This window comes from Choloepus didactylus, chromosome 14 (genome assembly GCF_015220235.1).
Source record: "Choloepus didactylus isolate mChoDid1 chromosome 14, mChoDid1.pri, whole genome shotgun sequence".
In the NCBI taxonomy this organism is placed as follows: Eukaryota; Metazoa; Chordata; class Mammalia; order Pilosa; family Megalonychidae; genus Choloepus; species Choloepus didactylus.
The window spans coordinates 58,658,339-58,676,089 of record NC_051320.1 but is presented as its reverse complement, the minus strand read 5'-3'; the positions used below and the strand labels follow the sequence as shown (position 1 = coordinate 58,676,089).

Here is a 17,751-nt window from a genome sequence, read left to right as displayed (position 1 = left end):
ACAGAAAGGTGAAGACTTTCAAAGCACAATTCAATGAGGAGTTATAGAGCAAATTTCAAAGGATGTTATAGATTACAGGTCTACCATGTCGTTTACCTCCTTCCAGCTATTCCAACACCCCAGCATCTAAAAAAATACATATATATATGAAGTTTCAGTATTCATAGACTTTTGTTAAATGTTATCTTGTTTGTTGCTACCCCTTCCTCTCACTTAATCTTTCTCCATCTTCAGAGACGTCTAGTGAGCAACCTAACTTGTTCGTATTGAAAGGGGGTGTTGACAGAATGGGGAAAGGGGCTGCATCTGATTGTTGATCATAAAGAGGCTGTTGCCTCTGGGTTTTAGGACTTGTCTGGCTTAGGAACATTCTGGTGGTTTAAGTTTCTGAAAGGTAACACTTAGTGAGTGCATCTTTTGTAGAATCTCAGGTAGGAACTTAGCTATTTGAGGTCTACTATTGGTAAGGGCATAGCATACTGTGGCCATTTGGGCTGTCTAGCTGGAGCTTGCATAAGAGAAACCTGCAGGATAGCCTCTCGACTATTTGGAATGTCTCTGCCACTGTGACCTCAGCTTGTTGCCTTTCTTTTTTTCCCTTTTTGTTCAAGTAGGCATTTTCAGTCCCTTGCTGCCAGGGCCAGGCTCATTCCAGGGAGTCATGTCCCTTGTTTGGAGGAGATAAATGAATTTATTTACCAAATTGGGCTTAGTGTTGTGTATCTTTCTATACATTTGTAGACAATCACATGTGATAGTTTTTTAAATGAAAGACTGGCTCTTCCTGTACCCTACACGATAGATAACATTCAGCCTTCAGCTGTAGAAAATTAAAATTTTTTCTGCCTTAAGTGACATTGTTGACACTTGAGTTTTGCTCATTATAGCTAAATTTTACTTTTTTTTTTTTTTTTTTTTGAATCTTAAAATACAGTAAAATTGATACTGGGAGTACATTTCTAGGAATTTCAATACATGTAACCATGGCTTGTATCAGAATACAGAACTGTGTTTCAGTTAAATTTAAACTATTTGAATTTTTGATAAGTACCTGTGCTTTGAGTAAGAATATCACTAATATCAACTGAATCAGTGTCTGAATTAATTTAGTTCACAATAGACAAGTTTTTGTATTTTGTAAGAATATACTACATGTTCAGAAAAGAATTTTGTGGACCAATTTTATTGGAAATGCATGCTTTTACTTTGAAGTACATGGTACCATAAGGTACCATGTCTCATAACCATGAAGCATAGCTGGGGACTCATTAAACCTTTTGGTTATTTAGAATTATAAGGAGGGTCTCTTGCTGCTGCTTTAAATTTATTGCTGTTTCTTTCAGATTTCACGTTTCAAGTGCTTGCAAAATATCTCAAGTATATGTACATGCTCTATCTGATGCACGATGTGTGTTTGACATGGCTGTAAGTTTTTTTTTCTTTGATATTTAAGATTCAGTGTTAAGATTTAAGATTCTTACGTTTGTTACCTAAGATATTTGCCTCTGTGAATTGCTTTCATTATCCTTAATAGACACACACCTTATTTTCTGTAATATTAAGCAAAGTTCCATGCAGTCATATTTTTTAAGTGGGTGAGGGGTAAAGTAATAATTAACTTGGCCTATGTCTAGAAGACAGTACAGATAAGAACAGGGAGACAATAAGCCTAACTTGATTCAAAAGTAATGTAGATAATAGGTAACACTAAATTGGCCTGTTTCTTTTGATAAAAACCCAAAGACTTACTAACATGTCAGTAAGATTAGTAAGATTATTTACGTCCCTGGGAGAGGAGGGATTTGAAATGTTCCTATATCCATTACAGTTTGGAAAAACAAAACAAAATATTTTTTTTTTCCCTCTAGGGAGAATTTGGTTTCAAGATGAACATTTTAGACATTGGTGGAGGCTTCACAGGAACTGAATATCAGTTGGAAGAGGTAAATTTTGTTCAGTGGATGGACATACTAGAAGAATGCCTCTGCTACTTTGTGGTGGATATGTAGACTAGGGTTTTCTCCATGGGAATAGACATGAACAGAAATTAAAGCTAATTTCCATTTAAAATTTCATTCTAAAAAAATAAACAAGCAATGAAGATACCTAGCAGACTTTGAAAAGTTTAATAAAATTCTTTGAACTATAACTTTATCATGAAAAAATTTCGGATTCAGTTGTTGTGTTTCTGTTCTTTTATGGAGTACTTGATGGCACAAATGAATTCATAGCTTGGACAACTTACACTCCAGATGTATGTCATTCTACATTGTCCTATTCTGCCCTCCTTTTACTCTGTAATAATTAGAAACTTTAATCTATATTTAATTTTGCTCCTTGGTTGCTGGCAAGATCAAGTATAGAAAAATGACTTAAAAATAATCATCAGTGGAGTTTTGTATTTTTAAAAATTAATGCCATTCTAATAGTTACAAAATAAACTGATGACTTATAAGTCTGCTTAATTGCTTGAAGATAACTGCTAAATAGCTAAGCTTTGTGGTAATTGGAATAACTTAATTCTGGAAAACTTATTTAATAGCTGTCAATATCGTAATAATTGTGAATTATCTAATCCAATATTAAAACCATAATTTGGGATTTAAAATCCATAGGTTAATCATGTTATCAGCCCTTTATTGGATATCTACTTTCCTGAAGGATCTGGCATTAAGATAATTTCAGAACCTGGAAGCTACTATGTGTCTTCTGCATTTACACTTGCAGTTAATATCATTGCAAAGAAAGTTGTTCAAAATGATAAATTTTCCTCTGGAGGTAAGTTACAAAGTTTATAGTTTTTCTATTAGGAGATAATTCCAATTAGTCTGCATATTTATTTATCAGATACAACTCAGGTGTAAGTAAACTGTAAGACATTTTATGGGTGATACTGTTGTTGGTGGTCTTCAGCCAGGTCCCACTCCATAAGACTTCCTAAATCCATCTTTCTTGGGGCTGATATTTACATAGGCATGTTTTAGATATACTTCCCCAGGTGATTGATTAAACTTCCCCAGGTGATTGATTCTCATCCCTTAGTAAGTACCCCTGTTCTATAGTTATATCATGTTACTCTTACTCAGATGGATCACAGAGAGAATCTACCCCATACTTTCTAATATAAGAAGGGCCAAAACTATCCCCACCCCACTTGTCACCCTTTTTACCCATCTCTAGTTAAACCAACTTGTCGAGCAGTGTCTCTTTAAAACAAAATGTAGGAAATACTGTTACAACTGAGACTGCTTCTTCCTGTAGTTTTTTTACGTTGATGAGTGAAAGTAACTGATCTTTTTTTCTTCTGAACTTTATAATTTTTTATGCAAGGAACTTTCATATACCTCTTACCCAGATTCTGTTTTCATTTTGTCCCCATTTGCTTTATCCTCTATACATTTGAACCACTTGAGAGTAGGTTGGAAATATTGTACTCTTTTAGTTAAAAATCAGGTAACTTTAATACAATACCCTTATTTAGTCTACAGTCTATTGGAAAATTGTCCATTTTCCCAATATTATCCTTTATCGCTTTTCATTTTTCCCTTATTTAGTATCCAGTCCAGGACCACACATTGCATTTAATTGTCATGTCTCCTTTAATTTGGAAAATGTTACTCAGCTTGGCTTTGTATTTCCTTATTTTGATATTTTTGGGCAGTAGAAGTTTTGTAGAATGTCCCTTAGTTTGGGTTTGTTTGGTATTTCCTCAGGTTTTGCATTTTTGGCAGGCAGTTGACGAGAGTGGCATTCTGCCCTTCTTATTGCATCGTATCAGAAAGCCCCATGATGCCTCTCTATTCCAATATTAGTGATGCTAGTTTTGATCACTTTATGTCAGCCAGGCTTCTTCATTATGAAGGGGGAAGATACGTTGAGACTATGTAAATTTACCTTTCTTATCCGGGTTTTACCCCCATTCATTTTCAGTAGTAGATATTCAGTGGATTATAATCTATTATGCTCATTATTTGTATTTTAATGCTCATACTGTTTTGGAGTTAGGTAATTGGAAGGTCTTTTTAACTCTGGGTCCTTTTGATATGCCCCCCATTATTCTTTTGAGCACTTCTTTATTTTCTGACACATCAAGGTTGTTCCAGGCTCATCTTACACTTTCCTTGCTTCAGTCCTGAAATCAGCCATTTCTCCAAGGATCCTTGGTTCATTTTGGTTTTTTAAAAACCAAGAGCCAAATACAGGATATACTAACTCACATTCACAAGTGCCATTGCAGAACTAGGAATACATGTGTGTGTATATATGTGAATATACACATGCATGTTTATCTGTATATTAAAAACCATAGGTATACTGATAATTCCAAATCCAGTGTATAATTTGATGAGTTGTTTCCAGTTGTTGGCTGTTAATGAACATTCTTGTACATGTCTTGTCAACTTTTTTTTTTCCATTTCTCTTGTGTAAATAATTAAGGAGAATTGCTTGGTCAGAGAGTTAGGTCTATGTTTAATAATATAAAAGATTACCAAACCTTTTTTCAAAGTTTTTAACTTTTACCCTCCCACTGGTATGAGTGTTTTTTTCTATAACATCTTTTTCTATAAGATGAATTTTTACTATAAATTCATCTTAATCTTTCCTGTTTTATTTCAGTAGGAAAAAATGGAAGTGATGAACCAGCCTTTATGTATTACGTGAATGATGGTGTCTATGGTTCTTTTGCAAGTAAACTGTCAGAGGACTTAAATACCATTCCAGAGGTTCACAAGGTAAGTTTTATTACAAAATAATATCAAAATCCATTTGGCAGTTTATAAACTGAGCTGTTAATTTTTTTAATGCAATTTTATTGAGATTTGTTCACACACCATATAATCTATCTAAAGTATACAATCAGTGGCTTACAGTATCATCACCTAGTTGTGCATTCATCACCACAATCAATTTTAAAACATTTTCATTACTTGAAAAAAAGAAAAAAAGAAAACCCAAAACATCCCATACCCCTTATTTTTTCCAGCAGTTTTATTCATACACCATGCAATCCATCCTAAGTGTACAATCAGTGGCTCTTGTTAAATCACATAGTTATGCATTGACCGTTACAGTTAATATAAGAACATTCTCATTTCTTACAAAGAAAAAAATCCCATACCACTTATACCCCTCTATTATATTTAGCTTTGGTATTGTGCCTTTGTTACAAGGTGAACTGGTGTGTACATACGATGGAATATTGTGCAGCTGCAGAAAGGAATGAAGTCATGAGGCACGCAGCTAGGTGAATGAACCTTGTGTGAAATAAGCTAGAAACAAAAGGACATACACAAGTGTTTGGTCTTACTAATATGAACTAACTATAATGAGCAAACTCTGAGAGTTAAAGTTAAAAGCATAGGTTATCAGGAGATAGAGGGCAGAGATTGGGCAATCGATGCCTAAGGAGTATAGAATATTGAATAAGGTTGATTATAAAGGTTTGGAAATGGATAGCACAGTACTGTGTAGCACAGTACTGTGTGAAGGTAGCATAATATACTGTAAGTGTAATTAATAAACCTGAGTATGATTATGATTGAAATAGGAAGGCTAGAGTCATGTATGTCACCAGAAAGAAAGGATAAAGACTGGGACTGCATAACTAAGCAAAACCTGGAGTGGACAATGATGGTGGTTAATTGTATAAATATAAGAAAGTTCTTACATGAACTAGTAGAAACAAATGTCACTTTTACAAGGTGTTAATAATGTGGTATATGGGAAATAATACAATTAATATAAACTAAGGTCTATAGTTAACAGTAACAATAAATATTCTTAAGCTGTTATTTTGCGATACATTCCAATTTTCAGAAAATGTTTTAGGATGGGGAAAAATTCCTTTTTACGAGGATTTACATTCCTCTGGCTGAGTCCCTTTAGTCTGCTGCCTTCGGATGGCATTAACATTACCACTGAGGCTTGAGGAGGCCCAGGAGCACCATTGCTACTGGCTTTTGGCCTTTCATCCATAACATGGGCATGTTGGATCAGAGATAGTGAAAAACACTTGTTACTCACCTGCAAATCCATTTCCTACATGTGAATGAGTAAAAACTTTTCCTTTTCTACAGAAATACAAGGAAGATGAGCCTTTGTTTACAAGCAGCCTTTGGGGTCCATCCTGTGATGAGCTTGATCAGATTGTGGAAAGCTGTCTTCTTCCTGAGCTGAATGTGGGAGATTGGCTTATCTTTGATAATATGGGAGCAGATTCTTTCCATGAGCCATCTGCTTTTAATGATTTTCAGAGACCAGCTATTTATTACATGATGTCATTTAGTGATTGGTAAGGTGGTGTTGATTTTTTTTTAAAGCAGATGGGATATTTGAGATGGCAGCTTAGATTTGCTAATAACTTTGCTTCTGTAATGAATGCATAACTTATGACTAATAAATTATAACCTAAGGGTTATTATAACCTAAGGGTTATTGGAAGACTAGGAGGTATTTTTTAGTTCCATTTCGTTGTCCTTTTGTTTTGTGGTCTTTGTGCTAAAATACAGAATTTTGCTTATTTCCTTTTACATAGGTATGAGATGCAAGATGCTGGAATTACTTCAGACACAGTGATGAAGAACTTCTTCTTTGTGCCTTCTTGCATTCAACTGAGCCAAGAAGACAGCTTTCCCACTGACGCTTAAACAGGCATTAACGCTTCTTTAGATCTGAAGTTGCAGGTTAAACTTGTCTGGTCAACATTCCAGTGTGGAAAGTTTTGAACAGTCTTATTCTGTTAATTTTCTTGGAAACAAAAACTATTAGTAATAGCTGTTTGGGACCAGACAAAATCAGCTTTCAACTATAATTCATTGGGGGTGATGGGAGATTAGATAATGTATCCAGATTTAAATTTACCAGTTTGCCCTACCCCTAAGCGTTTAAAATAAAATATGCAACAAAATGGATGACTTAGTGGAGATGGAAGCCCATTAATTGGGTTCCCCATTAAATCGTTTACATACAAGTACACAGTTTTTATACTAAGGATTCGTGTTAAAAAGTCTTGTAAAGTTAATGTCTTTCACCCAGATATATCAGATGTCAGTGGAAGACCAGTATGACTTCATTAGATACGTTTAGTGTGTTTAGAATATGTAAATTTGTGCTTTGAACTGTAGTTTAATGTACAATTGCATCATAGTATTTGTTGTATTTGACCTAATGTAACCCTTGTATGATTGCAATAAAATTTTTGTGTAGATTTTAACTTTTCTTCAGGCTAAAATTTTGGGAAAGGGGCTAGCTAGCAAAGGTAGTTTTGAAATAGATGTGTATATGGACTGTTTTGAAGGTTATTTTTTTTTATAGCCCATTTAAGTTTAGTTTGCGCAGTACATTATTCAATTATTTAATTAGTAATTTAAGTAAAATGTTTGGTAAATCATTGTGAAGTTCAGATTCATTATGGAGAGTTGATGTGCAGTAAGCATGATGTTTAACAATTTTAACACCAAAAATGTTAATCCTGCATAAACCAATTGTAATAATTAATAGGTGTTTCTGTATAGATAGAATGCATAGAGTACTTTAGTAAATCTTTGAATTACAAATCTTTTGGCTGAAATGGAAGATTCTATTAAATACTTTCAGTAAGTCTAGGAGAGGGAAGTAAAATTGCAGCAAACTTGCAGAGCACTAAAACTTAAAGAAGGGCTACATCTATATTCAGAAACTTGATGCTCTTTTGCATGGAATATTTAAATTGAGAGTGGGGGGTGGGGATAAAACAGTTAAATTTTCTTCAGTTTCTCAATTGCAATGATTTCAAACTTTTTTTATTGTTGGAGCTATATATACCCTTAGTTATCTCCAATTTGTTCAGCTTAGTGATTACTTTTAATTCTTTTGATACTAAAATTGTATGGTGGTCATGAAAGGAGGAGTAGCATCATTAACCTGACAGTTGTTGCCAGGAGTTTGCATTGTTCACTGCTAGTGTAGTAGTAATCCTAGGTCTCAGAATCACTATAGTAATAAAATAAACAACCGGGGTCATTTTTCCTAACTTATTCTATGTTCAGATGTGGAATTTCTGTCTTCCAAGAGGAAATGTGTCTTCACTTTGGTGCCAATTGGCAGAAAATTCTACCTGTGCTACATAGGAAAAGTTTGGAATGCACTTAATAGCTGGTTTTTACGCCTTGATTTCAAGGTGGAAAGAAATTGATCATGAATCTCTAATAAAATTCAACCTTTTAAACCAGTAGGTGCTTAATATTTTTTTGATTTGATTAATGCCCATTTGAATTTCATGGGTTCTATTAATAAAAAAATCTAGGACCCCAATCCATTGTCATCTGATTCCCCTTGGGTTTTTCCAAGGGTAATGTGGGGTTTTATGCAAAATTCCAAACTACCATGCAACTTCTTTTAACTAATTAGGAGGAGGAATTGTCCCCCACCTTCTTTAAATGTTGTGCTTTATTGTGGTCCAGAAATGCCAAACCTTCTTAAAGATGGTGCAACTTTGAGGCCTTGGCTTGGCTATCCAACTTTGAACTTCATGGCATGTCAGTTTTGCCATATCCGTAGGAGAGCTGTTCTGCATGAACCAGCCCAGAGTTGCAAATATTACACGTGAATGAAATGGTGACTTTAAGAGATGTCTGTGTTGTATTTGAAGATTGTTTGCCATAAATCTGAAGTTTGAACCTATGTATTTCAATTTGGTATGCTAAAATAGTACTGAATTAATGTAACAATTTTTTTTTTACAATATTGTAATCTCAGTTCAGAATTTAACTGAAAATATAAAACCCAAATGATTTCTATATAGTAAATTGAACTGTAAATGTAACTTGTGTGTGATTCTGAATATACAGATAAAATGTTTTTAATTACTCGTCATAATTTACTCTGGTGGCTTCTATCATGAAATAGAGTTGAAATTTTATGTGTCAGCTTTAGATATCTAACTTGTAAGCATTCATAAAGTAGCAAATTGAATCTGGTAAAATAATGTTGGGAATTACATACGGAACAGTGACAGTAATCTCCCTGCTTTCTCCCTTGTAGAGGAATTATCTGCTATTTCCTCACAATAGTGGTTAGTCACTTGACTAGCACAAATGACCAATGTTGTAGTAAAGAATGCTTGCTTAGTTTGCTTCCACTGTACTGTCAATATGTGGATTGCTGTGCTGGTTATAAAGCCTGTGACGGTATGATGCCATCTAAGTAGGTTTTTGTTTTTCTTTTTTTTTTTTTTTACATTAACGTATTCAGGGACTACTCCTTTGGCTTTGGAAATTTTCTGGTTTCTTTGTAGGAAATTTTGAAAATTAGATGGGTCCTTTTGCTTTTATCAAATGGATTTTTGGAGCACATTTTAGTCACTAAGCTGTCTTGGTAATCTTCTGAACTCTGCTGAAATGAAAATTAACATCTCTTTCTCTTTGCTTTCAATTTTCCAGATTCTTTAGGCAAGGCAGTAGTATAGGGTGGTAGTTAAAAGGTTTTTACTCCAGTCTGCCTAGATTCAAATCCTATCTCTGCCACTTACCACCTCTGTGAACATAGGCTAGTCATCTAATCTTTCTGTACTTCCATTTTCCCGGATATAAAATAGAGGTAAGAAAACTACCAACTTTGTAAGTCTAGAAAGGATGTAACAGTTGTAAGGTGCTTAGAACAGTGCCTGACACGAGTTCAGTAAATATCAAATCTATATCACAAATTAGACTATCCTTTAAGGCAGGTTGCTCTGGGCCTCAGTTTCCTTATTTATAAAATGGGAATGACAGGACCTAATTTTAATCTTTCGTAGGTCATTGTGAAAATTAGAAAAGATAATGCTAAGAAAATGGCATATATATGACCTCATCAATTCTACTTTGGTCTTGCAAATTGGACTTAGGGTTGATTTGCTTTTAGTTAAAATCCTGCACTATAGTCTGAAAGCACAAATTAATTTTTTGTGAACACATTTGCATTGCCTGGTAGGAAACAAATGAAAGCAAAAAGAAAAAAAAGAATAGTCTTCTACATTCAAGTTGCCAATAAATCCTTCTCCAAACACCTCCAATTCCTCTTGTCTCCTTTGAAGGCAACATAGAAGTATGGCACAGTGTTTACATACACAGGCTTTCATAAATAGGGATGAACCTGGCCTAGGAATAAGAAATGAAAAATAGTCTTTCGTTTTTGGTCTTGAGGTGGCATTTGCCGGAGGCTGAAAAGCTGCAGGCTTTTAGGGTAGTTGTATTTTGATAGCAAAAGTAAATTACATCTGATTTCTGGAGTTTTTTCTCCTTGGTACTGGAGTCAAATTTGAGTTAAGGATCGTATTGCTTATTTGGGATGTATGGTAATAGTAGGGAAGTGTTTTGTTTTAAAAGTTTGAAGGCATTGTGGTAACATGTAAGTTAAACTACCCTAAAAAGATTTCTGACCGAGAAGTTGCAGTTCCTACTCTGTTGTTTTTATACAGATTGTAGGCGCTACATATCTTAATCATAGTGCATATCTTTACCCAGAATGGACTATAGATACATAAACTCTGAAACCACCCCAGGCTCAAAAGGCACTCTGACATCAGTCTTGGACAGTTCAGGGATTTGTGTTTTGTCTATTGGAAATGGACTGGGGCCAGGTTTGGTTTTGTTTTGTCTTTTAACAACGATTAGGGGTCTTAATCTACTCAACATGCTTGTTTGTGTTGTCTCGGCATATGAAATGGAGCATGTAAGAACCATCCTCCTTATTCCTGAATTCCTTGACCTGTACTGACTTGAACTTGGAAGACAATTCCATGGCTTAAATGATCTTTCAAACCCCAATTCTACCATAATATTGCTTATGCCTGTCACAACCATTTGTAGTTGACTATTTGCTGATGGCCTGGTAAGAAGATTAGCACTGGATCAGTTACAGGAAATTGAAAAATTAAACCACAATTGACTAAAAGAAGTAGTGATCGTGTATTGACAGTAAAGAGGGGTGGTATAAGAATGAAAAAGATCTCACAGTAGACTCAAGAGTAGGATCTCATTCCAGTTAAATTTAGTGATAAGACTTTTTGTTACTCTAGGGTGCACGTTATCTAAAAGCGATGTCCCTAGGCCTTTATTCTTGCAAGAGAGTAATTGGTGGGCCTTTGTGCACTAGCCTCAAGCTAAGAAATGGGAGGGCCATCTTTTAAATCCTGGATATCTTTTAAATGTTGGGTGTTTGATGAGATCCTTTAGGAAAAGCAGTCCAGGAGCAGTCCAGGAGCTTCTTTGTAGGGGTGAGAAAGAATTGGACAATGTCAAACCTTTTATGTCTTGGCAGGCCTTATCTATAGGACCCAAATCCTTAGCTAAGCTATTTCAACATTCAATCTTAATCTGCCTTTATGTTCTTTGCCATTTATGGCCATAGGCCCATGATGGGTGATAAGAAGACTGATGATGACCTCTTTAAAAGGCTGAGGCCTCTTTATTTCCTGAACTGTTAGGGAAGCCCTGTGCTGTGCTTTAGCACTAATTGTATGACTTACTATCACTGTCATTGAAATAGCAGCAAGCAGGCCCAGTTGCATAGCTTGGAGGGCTGTAGATGTCAGCTGAGTCGTGCAGCCATGGGAACACTTTGCTCCCAGCATCGTTAGAATGACTTTTAGTCTTCCAGATGAACTCTCAATCTTCAGAGTCACTTTGTGAGATAGAGACTCTTGGCCCCATTTTATCTATGGGGTTGCTGAAGCACAGAGTATCTAGTAGTAAATGGCAGAGTTAGTTGAAACCCCAGGGACGCTAAGGGTGCTAGAACCGCCAACCAAATTTAGAATTTTTTTACAGGGTGTTCTATTCAGCTGTAGAAAATTCAGGCACAGGAAACTTTGATGATCCTTATCTTTAGTATTTTTAAAAATTTCATTCACTTATTTCAAAGTTTAAAACTGCACAAACCTGAAAAGAGTGATAAACTTATGAATCATTCATCAGTTCTGTAGTATTGTGGTTTAACTGCTGAAGTTAGGTCATGTTCACCAGTTCTACAACTACAATTGTCACCAATTAAGGTTTATATTTACTGTCCATAATTTGAATGACCTTTGTGTCTTAAAGTATTTATTTTCTCATAAATACCAAGATTGGAGATAACACACTGAAGAAAGGGAATTGCCATCTGACACTTCACATCAGTGAAGCCAAGACTGAGACCCCCTTACTGCTGCTCCCCTCCTGTCAAAATGCAGGTTTTTAGTAACCAGTTGTAGACTTGATATTATTATATAAGCCTCTAGGGATTAACAGTTGTTTTTAAAAGGCCCTGAATGAATCTAAAATGTGTATAGTAATGCTACTTAACCAGCAGTGTCACTAATCAACAACACAGCAGAGACGTCAACAAATCAGACGTCTGACCTGCTGAAACACACCGTGAGGCTCCTGTACTCATCCATTTTGTTCTGAGGCAAAAGAGTCACTGAGGCCTTCGCTGAAATTAAACAATAATAACTAGTCTGATACTGTTTTCTCAAGCCTATTATAAGCAGAATATATAAAGGGGAAGGGAGTTAAATGACAGCAATTTGATAGCAATTCAGCAAAAAAAGCAACCCATAGGAAGCAGAAGCTGGAACGCAAAGCTCAGCCTTAAGCCATTCAAAGGCCAACACATGGTAACCTGGTTATACTGCTGTATTATAATATGGCTGAGAGGTAATAGAAATGAATTGTGTCTTGGATTTTCAAATCTACCTTGTTTTACATTTGAGGAAATGAAGGCCCAGATAGGTTAAAGGCCTTGCTCCAAATTCAGCTAATAAATGTCAAAACCTAAGACCTAATGATAAACCTGAATCATCATTTCCTGGACATAGTCTCTGAGGCAGGGAGTTGGAGTCACGAGATTTTTTGGAAGTGCTCTGGGGTCCTGATGCAACACACGAGTGGAAGAGGGAAAACATGATCCACAGTGCAGTTCCAAATGGGGCCTCAAGCCAATCCCACCAGGAGTTCTGGCACTGGGAAGACCTTTCCGTGTCAGACCAAATTGAGAAATGAGGACTGGAACTTGGTATCCCGCTATCAGCCCGTCATTGGCTGTACCTGGGGAGGAGGTGAAACCTTGGAAAGCAATACCCTGTGGCAGAGGGAAATTCTCAGTGAGGGCAAAGTGGTGAGGCAGTTCCCAGTAAAGAACGTGACCGTGAGCTGCAGTTGTGGGCCTGTAGCAGCTGATACTTGCAGCAGCTGGGGCACGGCTGTGCCAGCCCTGGAGAGGGGATCTTAGGAGAGCACCACGGTAGCCACTATCAGTCTCTGCTAAGATATGTGTATTTGTGGCCATTTGGAACAGGGCCAGTATCTTGACTCATGGCCCCTCTGTCCTGGTGATCCGTACCTGCCCACTCCCCCTCATGATGGCTGCACTTTTCTTCTGCCCCCCTCCCTTTCTCTCCTTACCACGTTTTAAAGCTCCCCCTGCTTTCCTGCTTTTTTTTCCTGTAAAAATTAAGAGATCTTTGTTTTTTCCTATTATAAAATTATTGTAAAACTCAAATAATACAAACAAAAGTATAAAGAAGATGAGTTTTAAAAATCACCCGAAGGCTTTCCACCAGTAACAGCTTCCTTTAATCTGGGACACTGCCTTCTAGACACCTATGTTTTCTTCCCCCATTACAACTCCCTTGCTCCTCTCTTCCAAAACCAGGAAAAGTCTGGCTTGAACACTTAACACTGACCGCCCAGTATTTCATTTCTGCCTTCAGTCATTTTAAACCTTTTATCTCTAGTAGTACAGTGAATGGCCTTAAGGTATTTCATATGTCCTGTGACGGGGGTGGAGAAAATCTGTAGAGACAAGGTGAGCTTTCTCTGAAGCCAGTTGGTCCATCCGGGTACTCCCTCAGGTAGACCTTCCCTAGTGATTTGGGAGGCCTGGAAATTGTAGGTTCCAACTGTACCTTTGCAGTCTTGCAGATGCCTCTCTTCTAGGGGAAGGTGGACCCAGGACTTGTCCGGAGGGCAAATGAAGGTGTGAAAGCATGACCAAGAACTAGTTGCTTCAATCTGAGTGGGCCCCACCACCTCCTTTTAAATTGGGATTTTATTGAATCTATACATCAGTTTGGGGAAAACTGACATCTCTACAATATTAGTCAGGGGATGACAAACATTTTCTTAGGAGGACCAGATAATAAACATTTTAGGCTTTGTGGGCTAAGAGGCAAAATTGAGGATGTTACATAGGTACTTACATAACAGTTCAAAAATGTGAAAACCATGAAAAACAATGTTAGGATGCAGAGAAATTGGAGCTCTAGTGCATTGTTGATGGGAATATAAAATAATGTAGCCGCTGTGGAAAGCAATATAGCAATTACTCAAAAAGTTAAATATGGAATTACCATATGACCTGGGAATTCCACTTCTAGGTAAATATCCAAAGAGTGAAAACAGGGTCTCAAACAGATACTTGAACACCAGTGTTCATAGCCTTATTCACATTAGCCAAAAGGTGGAAACAACCTAAGTCCACCAACGAGTGACTGGATAAACACAATGTGGTACATACACACAATGGAGTATTATTCAGACATAAGGAAGAATGAAGTTCTAGGACATGCTGCTATATGGAAGAATCTTGGAGACATGTTCAGTGAAATAAGGCACAAAGGACAAATATTGTATGATGTCACTTATAAGAAATATCTAGAAATAGCAAATTTGCAGAGACAAAAAGTAGATTAGAGGTTACCGGGAGATAGGGGGACAGGCATTAGGGGGATTGTGTTTGTGGTGGATATGGCATATTTGTAAATAAAATTAATTTTAAAAAATTTCACTCTTAGGTAATTAGATGGTCAGTGATTTTATCCACGTCCCAAGACTTCCCAATATCTAAACATGCCAGCATTTTCATTTTCATTATCAGCTATCCAGTAAGTTTGAATTTGGAGTTTCAATTCTTTTAAGGATGCCTTCATTTTTAATTATAATCCCACATCTGAATGTTTTCCAGTATACTTCTTTGGAGAGAAACTTTTATGATAACAAGGGAAAAAAAGTATTTTTTTCAAGATTTGGAACATGAACAGAAGGTGCTTTTCAGTGTCTTTTTAAAAATCCTCTCTTTCATAGCAAAACCTAAACTATAAATTTAACATTGTATAAATGAAAATATATGGAAAGTGACTGAATAGTTTATAGAGGTTGCACTGAGTCTTCTCCCTCACTAGAGATTTATTCTCTTCAATTTAGCAGCATTCTTAGGATCATTTGACATTGGAATGTGAGAATCTGAGTTTCAGTACCACTTAGACAGAAACTTGCCTAAAAATGAAACTAAAGATTTTTTAAAAATTTAATTTCATGTAACCGGTACTTTAAAATAAATATTCCAAAAAATAAAAATTAAAAATTAAACACCATTCTTAAATACCATGGCCTGTAGTTTGCAGACTTATGAACTTGTTTGTTTGTTTTTAATTTCTCAGTAATATAATATTTTGTGTTGCAGTCTCACACATTTATTGTTAGATTTATTCCTAGCTACTAGTTTTGTAGTTCTGTCTTCAGCTATGTGTAATCTGTGGTTAAAACCTCCCACTGAATTCTTAATCTTGATTACTGGATTTTTTCTCTTTAGTTTTTTTTTTTTCCTTTTTAATTATTTTGAAATAATCTAAAAACTTACAGGAAAGCTGCAAAAATAATACAGAAACAATAAATACCCCCACCTGGATACCCAGATTTATCAACAATTAGCATTTTGCCAAGTGGGCCCTTTTTTCCACACAGATGTAACTTGCTAAGAGGTCCCAGCCCTGTGCAAGGCAAAGGCACATCTCTAACGTTGACCTCAATGTTACTCTCCAAGGTCTTAGCTGGTTGTTAGACAGTTTAATTGCTTACCTTTGTTGTAAGCCACCTCATGTATGTGAGTGGTCCCTTTTCTTAGTCCCAACATATTAATCTCTCTCTTTCCATAACACAGTCCCCAGACTCAGATACCAGCAACTCAGAAGCCCACCAGGAGGCTGGGCTGGGCAGGAATCAACTGCATAACTCCAAACACCTGTGTTACACACCTACACACATGCCGACACCACAGCCCTCTCTGCAACACTGAACCCAGGCCCAGCTCCTCGATCCCCTACCCTGACCTCAGTTGATGCCTGACCTAGTGGCTCAGCCTAGGGGTTAAGAATATGGGCTGGGGGGCATCCTAATCCTACTTCTGCTACTAGCTGTGTGACCTTGGGTGAGTTATTTGACCACTCTGAGCCTCAGATACTGATTCCATAAAGGGTAGGTATTATCTATTGCAGCTTAACAAACTATCCCCCAAAATGAAGAGGTTTATAACAACAATAAGCACGTCACACAATGCCCCTGCTAAAAGGCAGCAAAAGGCAGCCGGTTTGGCTTCTGAGGTTCCTAGGGGCCAGGGTTAAATTCAACGTCCACAGATTACCTAGTGAGGCTTTCTTTCTATAGTGCAGAGCACAGTGCCTGGGCAAATAAGCTTGAAATACTTTCTCCAACAAGGATCCCAGATGTGAGATGATACGTCTGGCCGCTGTGTTGGTGCACAGACCGTAGACATTCTGCACTGCAAGCTGCGGCTAAGAAAGCTCAGGGGGTGTGAGGGAAAGAGGCCAGGGGGCCCTTTCTCAAAAAGCCTCATAGTGAAACCACCTGGATCTGACGTGACGGTAGATCTTCCCACTAGATGGCGCTCGCGGATTACCTTTGTTTGTGGTGCCTCTGAAGTTGCTTGCTGATTTCACAGTGTATTAAATCCTTACGTTCCTTCGTATTTCGGAATGTCACCAACGCCTCGCCTCCCGTCCTTCGCATTGCAACAGTGTGTTTTGAAATGGGGAGGACCCAAGAGGAAGAGGGGATTCCTGCCTCACTTCTCCTCCTTCCCCCACCCACTCTCCCCTGAGAGCAACACCCTTCATTGCCCATCTCAAACCAACTACAGGTTTCCAGTTGCCATGACAACTGCCCGAACTCTGAGCACAGTGTGAACGGGCAGCGGGAATTTGGGAGGGTGTTCCTGGTTGCAAAACAGTGTAACCAAAGGCTAGAAGACCGGGAAGCTCAAGGGATGTTGTTAAACTTTTGGTGCTAGGCCTGCCTTTTTCCAAAGTGAACAATTTCAAGTCTGAGATGTGACCAAGAACAAGCCTGTGGTTACCCAAAGCCAAGTTTATTTAGCTTGATGTGCAAAGGTGTCCACGTAGTAGGGAAACTTTGGGAGCCTCTCTATCTGAGAGAGTTAGGAAGGACTTTTCTCAGGTCAGCTTGCCAAGCAGGGAATGGTAAAATTGGCTGCGTGGGAGAAACGGAGCCTTTGCCAATTGCAACGTTCATGCTCCAAGCAGGAAACTTTTTATCTTGGGGGGGGGAAGTTCCCCGTGTGCCTATGGGAAACGTTTCTTTGTGGCTAGTTTACAGGTCCGTTATTGTGTCTGAGAAATTAAGATCTTGAAGATGGTCAATCAAGTGGGTTCTCAGAGAAAGTGTCGTTGTATCCCTCAGTGTGACCAGCTTGGTGTTTTGCAAGCATATTTTGGGTGTTTAGTTGTTTTTTTTTCTTTCCCAAGCAGCTTTCTGATTTATACCTGAGATACCGATTCACCCAGGTGAGACACAGCATCTCTGACCCCTACCTCTCCAAGAGGTCTTGCTCTCTTTTGCTCTTTTGGAGATTCAGAGTGGGCCCCAGTACATTTGCCCCTCACATCCTCAGGCAAATTTTCCCATTGAGTATCACCTCTTGGCAGGCACCATCCTTCAT

At 37.4% G+C, this 17,751-nt stretch overlaps 1 protein-coding gene across 7 annotated transcripts in view; it reads left to right on the top strand.

The window, feature by feature from the left end:
• Positions 1 to 8,843, top strand: part of AZIN1 (antizyme inhibitor 1) — a 31,637-nt gene extending 22,794 nt beyond the window's left edge. For 6 of the 7 annotated variants that reach the window (XM_037802542.1, XM_037802543.1, XM_037802545.1 and 3 more), the window contains 6 exons: positions 1,344 to 1,425; positions 1,869 to 1,943; positions 2,616 to 2,778; positions 4,618 to 4,733; positions 6,078 to 6,292; positions 6,536 to 8,843. In XM_037802542.1, the coding sequence (XP_037658470.1) occupies positions 1,344 to 1,425; positions 1,869 to 1,943; positions 2,616 to 2,778; positions 4,618 to 4,733; positions 6,078 to 6,292; positions 6,536 to 6,647 (763 nt within the window). In that variant the 3' untranslated portion in view covers positions 6,648 to 8,843. The remainder of the gene's footprint in view (positions 1 to 1,343; positions 1,426 to 1,868; positions 1,944 to 2,615; positions 2,779 to 4,617; positions 4,734 to 6,077; positions 6,293 to 6,535) is intronic. The other variant, XM_037802547.1, reaches the window with a different exon arrangement.
• Positions 8,844 to 17,751: the final 8,908 nt, after the last annotated feature.